At 41.4% G+C, this 14,167-nt stretch overlaps 1 protein-coding gene across 1 annotated transcript in view; it reads left to right on the plus strand.

Moving 5' to 3' along the window:
- LOC311227253 (uncharacterized protein) overlaps positions 1-14,167 on the plus strand; it is a gene marked incomplete at its 5' end in the record, with an annotated part of 101,965 nt that overhangs the window by 15,786 nt on the left and 72,012 nt on the right. Inside the window, 6 exons of the mRNA XM_084312842.1 lie at positions 7,355-7,561; positions 9,086-9,307; positions 9,491-9,507; positions 9,607-9,639; positions 11,515-11,547; positions 12,922-12,975. Of these exons, the coding sequence (XP_084168968.1) occupies positions 7,355-7,561; positions 9,086-9,307; positions 9,491-9,507; positions 9,607-9,639; positions 11,515-11,547; positions 12,922-12,975 (566 nt within the window). The remainder of the gene's footprint in view (positions 1-7,354; positions 7,562-9,085; positions 9,308-9,490; positions 9,508-9,606; positions 9,640-11,514; positions 11,548-12,921; positions 12,976-14,167) is intronic.

Here is a 14,167-nt window from a genome sequence, read left to right on the forward strand (position 1 = left end):
AGTCTCAGATTATAATATGTTTTGCGGTCTGTATAGCAGGTGGATGGCCTTCTTCCTTGTTGGTGTTCTTTTAAAGGGGAATGACACCCATTTTAAGAATTCCTAATGTGTTCCAGTTAAGCTTCGCAACTCCCCCCCCCCCCCCCCCCCCCCCGAATCTATGACTCACTCCACCCCCCAAAAGGCTATGACTTTGTGAAAGATCCCATGAGCTTGTGACGTCACCGTGGATGTAACATCTGGGGCCGCTCGGTTGTCGATGAATGGGGCCACTGACTTTAGAGGAGTCCTAAAGTTGACGATGAATGGGGCCACTGACTTTAGAGGAGTCCTAAGAGGACATGTTTCAGGCAATGTACTTCCTGGAGGGGATACAGTTGCTCGTCCTCGACTGAGGGAGACCTGGGTTGATGTTTTGAGCAGCTTCTCTTGTTTCCTGAAGCACGGTACTGGGCTTAGTTTGCAGAAACAACAGGAAGGAAGAGACAAAGAGGAGTGAAGGAAAGGAGAACCACCCAAGTGGTCTGCTGTCACCAAAGTAGCACTGCAAGACACCTACAGATCAGTTCTGTTCAGTAGCCTTGTGGTCCAGTGTCTGTCCCTGACCTGTTCAGTAGCCTTATGGTCCAGTGTCTGTCCTGTTCAGTAGCCTTATGGTCCAGTGTCTGTCCTGTTCAGTAGCCTTATGGTCCAGTGTCTGTCCTGTTCAGTAGCCTTATGGTCCAGTGTCTGTCTTGTTCAGTAGCCTTATGGTCCAGTGTCTGTCCTGTTCAGTAGCCTTATGGTCCAGTGTCTGTCTTGTTCAGTAGCCTTATGGTCCAGTGTCTGTCTTGTTCAGTAGCCTTATGGTCCAGTGTCTGTCTTGTTCAGTAGCCTTATGGTCCAGTGTCTGTCTTGTTCAGTAGCCTTATGGTCCAGTGTCTGTCTTGTTCAGTAGCCTTATGGTCCAGTGTCTGTCTTGTTCAGTAGCCTTATGGTCCAGTGTCTGTCCTGTTCAGTAGCCTTATGGTCCAGTGTCTGACCTGTTCAGTAGCCTTATGGTCCAGTGTCTGTCCTGTTCAGTAGCCTTATGGTCCAGTGTCTGTCCTGTTCAGTAGCCTTATGGTCCAGTCCCTGACCTGTTCAGTAGCCTTATGGTCCAGTGTCTGTCCCTGACCTGTTCAGTAGCCTTATGGTCCAGTGTCTGTCCCTGACCTGTTCAGTAGCCTTATGGTCCAGTGTCTGTCCCTGACCTGTTCAGTAGCCTTATGGTCCAGTGTCTGTCCCTGACCTGTTCAGTAGCCTTATGGTCCAGTGTCTGTCCCTGACCTGTTCAGTAGCCTTATGGTCCAGTGTCTGTCCTGTTAGTAGCCTTATGGTCCAGTGTCTGACCTGTTCAGTAGCATTATGGTCCAGTGTCTGTCCTGTTCAGTAGCATTATGGTCCAGTGTCTGACCTGTTCAGTGGCATTATGGTCCAGTGTCTGTCCTGTTAGTAGCCTTATGGTCCAGTGTCTGTCCTGTTCAGTAGCATTATGGTCCAGTGTCTGTCCTGTTCAGTAGCATTATGGTCCAGTGTCTGTCCTGTTCAGTAGCATTATGGTCCAGTGTCTGTCCTGAGGACTAGAGGGGACACATCTGCCTAACGTCTTAATGATGTGAAGTGATGACATAATGGGGTAAATAATTATTGTTTTACTTTAACACAACGTTTTCGGCCTGTGGCCTTTGTCAAGTTTTTTTCCACAACCTTACATATCTATTTGAGTCGAGCACCCGTGACTATACTTGGGATGTGCATGAGTCTTTTCTACTATGGAAATAAGTATTGAACACATCAGCATTTTGTCCCGTAAATATATTTCCAATGTGGCCATTCAAGTGAAATTTTCACCAGACTTTGGTATTAACTCAGGGAATCCAGACAAAAAATCTAAACATTAAAGTCCATACATAAATAAAGTTATGTGTACTAAAGTGGAATGACATAGGAAAAAAGTATTGAACACACTAACTGAAATTAATTCAATACTTAGTGGAGAAGCCTTTGTTTGTAATGACAGCTCCAAGGATGCTTTCTGTATTCAGTATTCAGGTGTGATTTTTTTCCCATTCCTCTACACAGATTGTCTTTAAATCTTGATGATTGCGGAGGAGCCTCTTGTGAATCTGGATCTTCAGATGCTTCCACAAATGTTCAATTGGGTTATTGGGCCATTCCAACAAGTTGATTTTCTTTCTCTGAAATCAACTGCAAGTTTCCTTTGCTGAATGAATGAATGAATGAATGAATGAAAACTTTATTTAACAGATTGCAGAATGGGTACAATACAGTACGGCTCAATACATACAATTCAGACCTGAGAAAGACATTTGTCTTGTTTCCATCAGGGTCCCCCATTTTCAATTCATATAGACATTTATGACATACACAACATACATGACATTTATGGCATAGGGACATATAGGTATTTAGTACTGATACATTTGTGACATAAACGGTATTCAAATATACAGTACTGTTACCCCTAGATCCTGACAGAGTATATACATATGATGGGGAGGGGACTGTACATTAGGAGGGGGTGGGTGGGTGGGAGAGAAATATACATACGGCGGGGAGGGAATATATACATGCGGTGGGGAGGAGACTGTCTATTAGGAGGTGGTGGGGGTTTTGGGCATTTACGGTGGCCAGTTTCGAATTGCAGCCTCCCGTAGGTGCTCTTTAAGAGCGGTTTTGAATGTGGGCAGGGATTCACATTCCTTTACAGCTTTGGGTAGGGCATTCCACATTGTTGTGGCATAATTGCAAAACGTGTTTAGTCCCTTGTTTGAGCCGAATCTGGGTTTAACATGATTTGTTGAGCTTCCTCTGGTGTAGTGGTTGTGGTATTCACTGACCTTTGGGAAGTATTTTGACATGTACATGTATGCTTTGGATTGTGGAAGGTCCACCCACGTGTCATCCTCAGCATCCTGGTGGATGGCAGCAGGTTCATCTCAAGAATCTCTCTGTACATGGCTCCATTCATTGTTCCTTCAATGATATGAAGTATGCCAGTACCAGGAGAGGAGAAGCAGCCCCACACCATGATACTTCCACCTCCAAACTTCACTGTTGGTACTAGTGTTATTCGGGTAATGTGCACTGTCATTTCTCCTCCAAACATGGTGTGTTGTGTGACAGCCAGAAAGTAAAATTTTGGTCTCATCTGACCAGAGTACATGCTTCCAGTCCCAGTAATTCACTGGCTTGTCCAAATGTTGTTAGGCAAACTTTAAACAAGCTTCAACATGTCTTTTTTTCAGTAGTGGAGTCTTGCGGGATGAGCGCGCACAGAGGCCATGGCGGTGGAGTGCATTGCCTATATGGTCCTTTCTGTCACAGTTGTACCTGCTGTCTCCAAGTCTTTCTGGAGCTCTTTCCTAGTGGTCCATGGCTCTCTGGCTACTCTTCTAAGTATCCTTCTGACTCCCTGATCAGAAATGTTGCGAGGAGCACCTGTGCATGGCCGGTTGATGATGGAGTGATGTTGCTTCCACTTATGGATAATGGTGCTTACTGGAAGATTCTGAAGTTGTGAAATACGTCTTTAGCCAATTATATTTTCATGATTTGCAAGAATCTGTTGCAAAGTCTTGAGAGCTCTTTGCTTTTACCCATCATTTGATGTTTCTTGTGTGACACCTTGGTAACAAAAAAAAACATTTTATAGCCCATCAATATATTCTAACCCAGTTGACATTATTAGCAGAGATAGGAGGTAGAGTTGCCTCCTAATTAGTTTTGGTTTTCAGCTAGTTCCTTGCCTTTCCTTGCTGTGGTGTACTGCTTTTTCTTAGTGTGTCCAATACTTTTTTCCTGTTTCATTCCACTTTATTACACATAACTTTAATTACATATGGACTTTAATGTTTAGATTTCTTGTCTGGATTTCTTGAGTTAATACAAACGGCTGGTGCAAATTTCGCTTGAATACCCTCATTGGAAATATATTTACTGAACAAAATGTTGATGTGTTTAATACTTATTTCCCCCATTATACAGTATGAGAATATATGAAAATAAAGGAGTTTTTGTGCATAGATCACACTATATTGATCAACTGCACAATGTTGTTTCTTCTTTTGATTCTATTATATGTACCACTGTATTGCACATCGTTGCGGGCAAGACCACCCGCATTTCATTGTATACCTGTATGCCGTGACAATTAAAACTCTTGACTTGACTTGACTTGAACTTACAACTAAGCATTTCCTGGCAGATAACAAGATGAGTTAACCGACAAATATGAGACAGAGATTCGCTGGGATAAATGTTTTAAATGGATAGATATTTACAGTGCATAACAGATAGCCAGCCTGCCAACACACCAGAATGGCAAAACCTTTGTGACTCCTGGTGGCAGATAACAGCACTTCCACAAGAAATGATACAGGTTGACGTGAGTGCTGATGTGAGAGAGAGAACGAGCGAGCGAGAGAGAGAGAGATAGAGAGGGAGAAAGAGAGAGGGAGAGACAGATAGAGAGAGGGAGAGAGAGATAGAGAGGGAGAGAAAGAGAGGAGAGATCGCTCCGAGAGCGTGCGTGTGTGAGCGTCTCGACTCGCGACTGTGTGTAAATGCAGAGACAGAGACAGGGAAACCGCTTCCGCATTATTTCCACTCGCTGCTCATACAAACGTGTCACAGTTGATTGTGGGCGGGCGGTGGCAGATCAGTGCCTATTCACATCAGCGAGTGAGTCAAATCAGAATGGCTTGGTTCAGTGGGGGAGGACCTTGTCTCATCTGAACTGGAGGAATACGCCAAAAATGTAATTTGCTAAATAGACAGTGTTGGTACAACCCCACATTGCTAGAAAACAATGCTAAACACTGGAAAAGGCTATTTTAAGATCAACACGAGTGCTGTCTATTACCGCTGGTAGGAACACGTTACTCCATCTGTAGCACTTTCTTCCAGTCATGGCTGTAGGACATGTGCCTGTGAAGCCCTTATGGCAGAACGTATGGCCCTGGAGTTGAAGATACTGAGATAAGGCACCTTGTAGCGGTACACAGTGCCCATATTAACAGTCTGGCCCTTGTCCCACCTTGAAGGGCAGAATTTAAAATGATTATGGTTCTCCTGATCTGTATTGTGTAGCTTGGTAATGGCGCAGCCTACTGGTCAGAGGGCAAATGTATATCTTACTGCATGTAGGTCAAGTAGGTGGTCTGGTGCAAGTTAGGCAGTAAGACTAGATCTTCCTATTGTGTAAAGAGAAGACAGAAGCTATTCACTGCACACACACACACACACACACACACACACACACACACACACACACACACACACACACACACACACACATTAGCATCATGTGCTAAATGAGAATATAGTGAAAATATGAACCTTGGTCCTTTGAAAATGTGTATCAATGAGTTGAAGACGGCAGCTCTGCCACTGTTCAGACAGAGCGCTTTGGATAACAACAGGCAGCCAAACATGATGTTTATATTGTGAATCATAAACCAAGGAGACTAAAAGAAGGAAGGGTCATCACATCTGTGTAGCACATGAACACACCTTGATGATGCCCCTGAGTGTGGCAACTTTCAGTTCGGCCGACATTGAGTTGAATGGGATCAGGTATTATAATTAAACATGTTGCTGTTTTGGGGCAAATACTCCATTTTCTTTTTTTCTTTTCTTTTATAATTCAAGAACTTTCAACTTTTCAACTTGCTTTTCCCCCAAATAAATTATTGATTAATGATTAATCCTTTTAAAAATGTTGGCGGGTCCAAATTGAATGTTGTTATTTACATGTTGCATGCATCCCCTCCCTACTTGCCATGTCCCCACCTGGAATGCACCTGATTGGATAAACGTGCTGCTAGTTGAGACATGCTGACATGCTGGTGGTCTAGTGGCACATCTAGTGGCTCAATGTTATCTATAGCAGCTTTAATATTAACATCTAGTGGCTCAATGTTATCTATAGCAGCTTTAATATTAACACCTAGTGGCTCAATGTTATCTATAGCAGCTTTAATATTAACACCTAGTGGCTCATATGTTATCTATAGCAGCTTTAATATTAATGCAGCAACACGTCCGGGATTCTGAAATCCCACTGAATGACATTCCATGTTTAAAATGTCAATATGTTTAGAGTCCCAGGTCTGCTTATTTTCCCAGAGCTGGTGACGGAAGTAGCCGGAGAGTTCTTCTCTCCGCAGCGGAGGAATGTCTCAGACCATAGGAATTACATATGAATTCTTGACTTGAGTGGCATTGCCCTTTAATGGAGTGTCGTAAGACTTTACGACCTGAAACTGGGCCGAGCAGCCTTCACTGTCGCCACCACCTCTCCACCTCCGTGCCATGGTCCCATGCCATACCAAAAGTTTTTAATCACTAAAGATTATATATGTAGTGTTTCTATGGTAAAAATACGGTCCGGAGGGGGGGATGTCCGGAGGGGGGTGGTCCGGAGGGGGGTGGTCCGGAGGGGGGGGGGGTCCGGAGGGGGGGTGGTCTGGAGGAGGGGGTGGTCTGGAGGCGGGGATGGAGGGGGGGTTGTCCGGAGGGGGGTGGTCTGGAGGGGGGGATGTCGGGGGGGGGGTCCGGAATTGTGGGGATGTCGGGGGGGTGGTCCAGAGGGAGGTGGTCTGGGGGGGGGGGGGGGGGGGGTCATCCGTCTGGGAGGCAAAAACCTCTGCTCACCTTTTAAGTCCCTGCAACTTCAAAACATAATTTCAATAAAATAGCAAACACAAGGGTAAGTTCCAAACAAGTTATTTATTTAAGTACAGTGTATATGGTTGCACAAACACACTCGTTGAACACGAAAACAAAACACACACACACTCACATACATTGGAACAGAGGATCGAGCAATCACATATTAGACAATGATGCGTCTGTTTCTAAACTGGCCCCAGGTTTTCACTTATTATTTTTTTTAAACTCATGGTGGCACTGGTGCGTTGTCATAGTGCTGGGCCCCTATACCATTGTTTAGGGCCCTGGAAATGGTGAATTACTCTAGTATTTCTGTGGTAAGTCTATAACATGTACAAACAAACCACAGGAGTACCACAGGAGTTTCTACTGTAGTCAATGTTTTTGTATGGGATGTTGTCACGGGTTATCACTTGTTCTATCACTAGTCAGAAGTCGCAATGGTTTATTTGCATACTGTTAGGAATTAAGTTTATTTTGGGGGGTTTCATCAGATTTTGATTAAACAAAATCCCCTGGATCTATCGGACTGAAAAAGATAGAGCCACATAATGTCTACAGTGTGAAACACCAGTATGATGGTAAATGTCCACCCTTGATATTAATCCCAGTACCTCTATGTTCCCGTTTCATGAAGATTCGTGTGACCACAATGGCCAGTCCTACGCCAACAACGACATATGGAAGCCAGAGGCATGTCTAATGTGCATATGCGACGCGGGGACCGTGGTGTGTGACCAGGTGGTGTGTGAAGACCTGGGTGACTGCAGGACGGAGATCCCACAGGGCGAGTGCTGTCCTGTGTGCTCATCTGCAGGGATCCCCAGCACAGACGCAACCACAGGTGAACTGAATTCAGCAGTGCCGGCAGAGAGGGCCCTAGACTTTTGGGGGCCTTAGGCCTTTCACTACCACACTACAAAGGGTTAACCTTTCACTACCACACTACAGAGGGTTAACCTTTCACTACCACACTACAGACGGTTAACCTTTCCCTACCACACTACAGACAGTTAACCTTTCACTACCACACTACAAAGGGTTAACACTTTCACTACCACACTACAGACGGTTAACATTTCACTACCACACTACAGACGGTTAACCTTTCACTACCATACTACAGACGGTTAACCTTTCACTACCACACTACAGACGGTTAACCTTTCACTACCACACTACAGACGGTTAACCTTTCACTACCACACTACAGACGGTTAACCTTTCACTATCACACATACAGAAGGTTAACATTTCACTACCACACTACAGAAGGTTAACCTTTCACTATCACACTACAGAAGGTTAACCTTTCACTATCACACTACAGAAGGTTAACCTTTCACTACCACACTACAGAAGGTTAACCTTTCACTATCACACTACAGAAGGTTAACCTTTCACTACCACACTACAGAAGGTTAACCTTTCACTACCACACTACAGAAGGTCAACCTTTCACTATCACACTACAGAAGGTTAACCTTTCACTATCACACTACAGAAGGTTAACCTTTCACTATCACACTACAGAAGGTTAACCTTTCACTACCACACCACAGAAGGTTAACCTTTCACTACCACACTACAGAAGGTTAACCTTTCACTATCACACTACAGAAGGTTAACCTTTCACTATCACACTACAGAAGGTTAACCTTTCACTACCACACTACAGAAGGTTAACCTTTCACTATCACACTACAGAAGGTTAACATTTCACTACCACACTACAGAAGGTTAACCTTTCACTATCACACTACAGAAGGTTAACCTTTCACTACCACACCACAGAAGGTTAACCTTTCACTATCACACTACAGAAGGTTAACCTTTCACTATCACACTACAGAAGGTTAACCTTTCACTATCACACTACAGAAGGTTAACCTTTCACTACCACACTACAGAAGGTTAACCTTGCACTACCACACTACAGAAGGTTAACCTTTCACTATCACACTACAGAAGGTTAACCTGACACTACTGTACCACACTACAGACGGTTAACCGTTCACTACCACACTACAGACGGTAACCGGCTGTAGTGTGGTAGTGAAAGGTTAACTGTCTGTAGTGTGGTTGTGAAAGGGTTAACCCATTGTCAGGGTTAACCCTTTGTCACCCTTTGCCAGGGCGATGCAGCAGTGTGAGGAGTGTTAGGCAGAAATCTCAATTTGCCAAATTATTACAAGAGCCCATTATCGTATATTTCCCTTACAATCACAAGTAGAGCTGACAAACCAAGTATTTCTAACTGGGTTCAGCTGTACTCGATCAAAGCCTATAGTCTTGTTTTCCCTTCCAATGTCCCTACTATATAGAATTTTTTTTTTAAGAAAGAAGAATTCATTGTGTGTTCCCTCAGAAACAGAAGTCGAGGGGGAATCCTGCACGGACAACGGTGAGGTGCGCCCACACAACGATGTCTGGAAACCTGAGCCTTGCCGCATGTGCGTCTGTGACAACGGTGCCACCGTCTGTGATGAGGTGCAGTGTGCTCTGGTGGAGAACTGCGAGAAGGTGACCATCCCTGACGGAGAATGCTGCCCTGTGTGTGACACCTACGCCAGTGCCGGCAGGACGCTAGGTGAGCGCTTACACAGGAACAGTAGAGGGCCACACGGTAGAGCCCTTTAAAATACAACTGACTCCAACATGTAATTTCCATATCGGTGTTGACCTTTGGTATGTAGTAATAATTGTGTATGTGACGTTGAAATGTAATATTCATATATCATCATGTTCTTTTTCCCCCTATTTTTCTCTCAAGAAATTATGGCCTTCAAGGTAAGCTATGATTAATATTGAATTGATATTGATTTAAGATGCAATACATTGTCATTTAGTTATTTATTTTTAATCTGTGTTGACATGTGACACTTTCAGGGGCAGAAAGGCGAACCCGGTGACATTCCCTACGTAAGTGAAGCGGCCTACATGCATCATTGTGTACTCATCATTGTGACAAGGAAGTCTTTTCATACAATCTGTGCTATTCAACTTCCAACAAGTCCATTCTTAACACATTGACGGCCACGGGGATTAGACGGGCCCCACTCTAGACGACCAGCATTATGTAAACAGACTTGGGGCTGTTTGTAGAGCTAAATCTATACTTTATAGTATTGCTATCTGTCCATTCTCATTGTCAATTGAGTCCATAAACCGTCCCTTCAAAATGGATTAAAGAAATAATTTGTTCATCAATACGTTCTCATTTTATAGCGCTGTGAATATAAGCGTTATACGGCATTTGGTCTAGTATATTTCCTGGAAGGGCGAGATAAAGGGCTAATAGCTACTAACGTTATATCCAATGGCATTTCCGTTATACAAAAGCTACAGTTAAAACTCAAACTGCATATGATCGGTATGATCCTCAAGCATGTATGCATGAAAGGGGGGGGGGGGGGGGACGTCGTTTCTGATTATTGATTAACAATAACCGTGTTCGTCTAAGTAGCCACATACGCTGGTCGGCTGGCTGAGTATCATAGCAAGCTCTGATCAGCATGTAATTTACGTGAAAAAGATCTTACCATGAGCCGGTTGGATCCCCCCGAGCATTTCCCCGTTATCGATCGTTATCTGGTAGATCGATATGTCCATTGGCTGATGATAAATCCCCTTATTGCATAGTGAAATCCGCGTGAAATTATTGCAACAGACAATAGCTATTGCTTCAGGTGAGTAGAAAACTACATTAGAGATAAAAAAAATAAAAGACAACTTCGGCCACAGGGAACACTGCATTATCGCGATAGCGCCCCTAAGAGGATCTGGCCGGTAATGCACTTTCTCGAATTCAAAGAGTAGGGTACATCTGCAGTGCAGCTCGGCGACCTTGAATAGGTTATTAAAATGGAATAAAAGCCAAAACAACTTGCCATGGATATATCCGTCCTTCGGTCCATTAAGCATGGATTCGAAACACGTATATATCCGTGGTCGGGCGCCATTGTGTTAAAGGTGCTATACAGTAGATAACATTTTATGTAGAGTAATCATTTTATTTTAAATAATACATCCACAGAGCTTTTAGAAAGGTGTGGAATAAAACTATTGCTTTTCCCCAAAAAACGTAATTGATTAATTCATGTATCATTGGAAAAAAAAATATGTGAGTCCAAAATGAATGTTTTTGTTTACATGTTACAGACATGTATTTCCCCCAAATGGTATGCACCTTATTGAATAAATGGCATGCTGGTGCTCTAGTGCAACATCTAGTGACTGAATGTTATCTATAGCACCTTTAAAGCTATTTAACCCTCTAAACTCTGGCTTTTTTTCTCTTAAAGACTTCGGTTTGTTGATGGAAGATACGTTTTTTTTTTATAACATTTCGTAAAACCCATAACAACTCAAAGTAGTGGTTTATTTTCTCAATTAGCAATGGAAATAAACCTTAGCATAAAGGTTGTGTTAAGCTTTCACATACAGTCATGTTAAAAGAGTGCTTCGCCGCTTTCCGACCTTAATCCTATTGTTCTGTTGTGAGGAGGACATGTGATAATCGTACACGTACTGTAACTCTCCGGGTGACGTCACCTAGAGCGGACCTCTAGCGAACTGCATGAACACTATTTACCCAACCGAGCTCAGACAGTACATTTCTGAGTAAAAAAAAAAAAACATCTTCAATCCAATAAATCACTGATGTAAACAAAGCCAGTAGTCAGCCATGTTGAAATCTTAGATTGAGTCTTTTTAAATCACAGCACTTTTCCAGTTTCCTTTGGACTAATGATTAGGATTTATTACCATTGTTAAACGCTGTTGTTCTTCTTCTAGGTGGTGGGGATACCAGGCCGTCCAGGACCCATGGTAGGAATAAATACACACACACACACACACACACACACACACACACACACACACACACACACACACACACACACACACACACACACACACACACACACACACACACACACACACACACACACACACACACACACACACACACACACACACACACACACACACACACACACACACACACACATACATACATACATACATACATACATACATACATACATACATACATACATACATACATACATACATACATACATACATACATACATACATACATACATACATACATACATATATACAGTACATATACAAATAAGTACATACATACATACTGTACATACATTCTGTACATACAAACATGGATACATACATACATACATACTGTACATATATAAATACATACATATATACATACATACATACATACATACTGTACATATATAAATACATACATATATACATATATACATACATACATACATACATACATACATACATACATACATACATACATACATACATACATACATACATATATACAGTACATATACAAATAAGTACATACATACATACTGTACATACATTCTGTACATACAAACATGGATACATACATACATACATACATACATACTGTACATATATAAATACATACATATACACATACATACATACTGTACATATATAAATACATACATATATACATATATACATACATACATACATACATACATACATACATACATACATACATACATACATACATACATACATACATACATACATACATACATACATACATACATGTATTTATACATACATACATACATACATACATACATACATACATACATACATACATACATACATACATGTATTTATACATTACATACATAAATACATACATACACACATATTGTACATACAGTACATATATACAGTGCATATACAAATAAGTACATGCATACATACTGTACATACATTCTGTACATACAAACATGGATAGATACATACATACATGCATACATACATACATACATACATACATACATACATACATACATACATACATACATACATACATACATACATACATACATACATACATACATACATACATACATACATACATACATACATACATACATACATACATACATACATACATACTCATGTTTAATCTACATGCTCCTCCTTAATCAATCAATCTATGCAGATGTTAGGGGGGCATAAAATATCAAAAATCAGAAACACATTATTGACACAATGGACACTAAAATCTGTCAGAAGACATTTGAATACAGGAAGTATTTGTGAACCCGTCAGAGTTGGTCACTCACTGCTCATTTACTATAATTATGCTTTGTGTTTTTATTCCAGGGGCCTCCGGGAGCCCAGGGATCCAGGGGATACAACGGCTTCAAGGGCAGACGGGTACGTTCAAGCGATTAGATTATCACAGGATATTATTCTAGCTCAGGGGTGGCCAACCCGCGGCTCGCGAGCCGCATGCAGCTCTTTGCCCGTCAATGTGTGGCTCTTCCATCCATACAAAAAAAAATTAAAAAAATAATAATAATAATATTATTATTATTATTATAATTTTTTTTTATGTCACTCATTCCATAAGGGTGTAGAATAAACATTTACAATAATTTTTTTAAATGGTCCATTTGCATGTTCTTGGTATCTGAATCTAGGGACATATATGGATCAGTGTCAGAAATAGTGTGTCTGTTACTAGGCTTGAGTAAATTGTAATGAACCAAAGGAGAATATCAATTATATTTAAAAAAAAAACATAAAATAAAAAATGATCTTTGACTGTGAATGACACCATGCTAAAATTGACCAGACCTGAAAAATCTAAGCAAATGAATAAAGGGAAGATGATTAAACAGAAGGTTTTGTAGATACAGCACTGAATTCTGCCATCTTTTTTATAATGTAAATTTCTCCACCATTTTTCATCGTATTGCAACACCGTTTTTTGCAAGACGTTCACAGAAAGGTAGAGAAACCAACTGCATTCTGTTTTATGGCAATAACGTTCAGGTTTGTGGGAGATAATCCCAAAAAATAAGAGAAATTAAAAAGTGTATCCAGAAGTCAGATGATTGACAGGGGCTGGTGTGAGCTGGGTAGGGTAGTTTTTCGAAATTCGAGTCTCGAGTCTCTTCCTTCAAAAGACTACACTCACTTTTGGCTGTGCCACTTCCTCCTGTCAATATGCGCCGGTTTCCGACTCAATGCCCTGAGATTTCTATAATCTTATATTTCACTAATAACAATTAAAATCATTGGTAAACAAACGTAATGCTGAAAATATACACTTTTACTGTATATCTCGGGCTTAAGAGGTTAACCCTGTGAGGCCCAAATTAAAAAGACATTAGCAACTTCAGAGGCCAGAGGGTGGGACATATAAACACATTTACTATCAAATAGCATTGTGAGGCTGAACAACAGGACCAATTGACTATACATGTGCTTAACATTTCTTAAATAAACATAATTTTTTTAAATGGCTAAAAGTGATTTTGTAATTTATTTTAACCCTGTGAGGCCCAAATAAAAAAGACATTAGCAACTTCAGAGCCCAGAGGGTGAGACCTACTGTATAAAC

The sequence above is a fragment of the Notolepis coatsorum genome, assembly GCF_963971535.1.
Source record: "Notolepis coatsorum genome assembly, chromosome: 1".
Lineage (NCBI taxonomy): Eukaryota > Metazoa > Chordata > Actinopteri > Aulopiformes > Paralepididae > Notolepis > Notolepis coatsorum.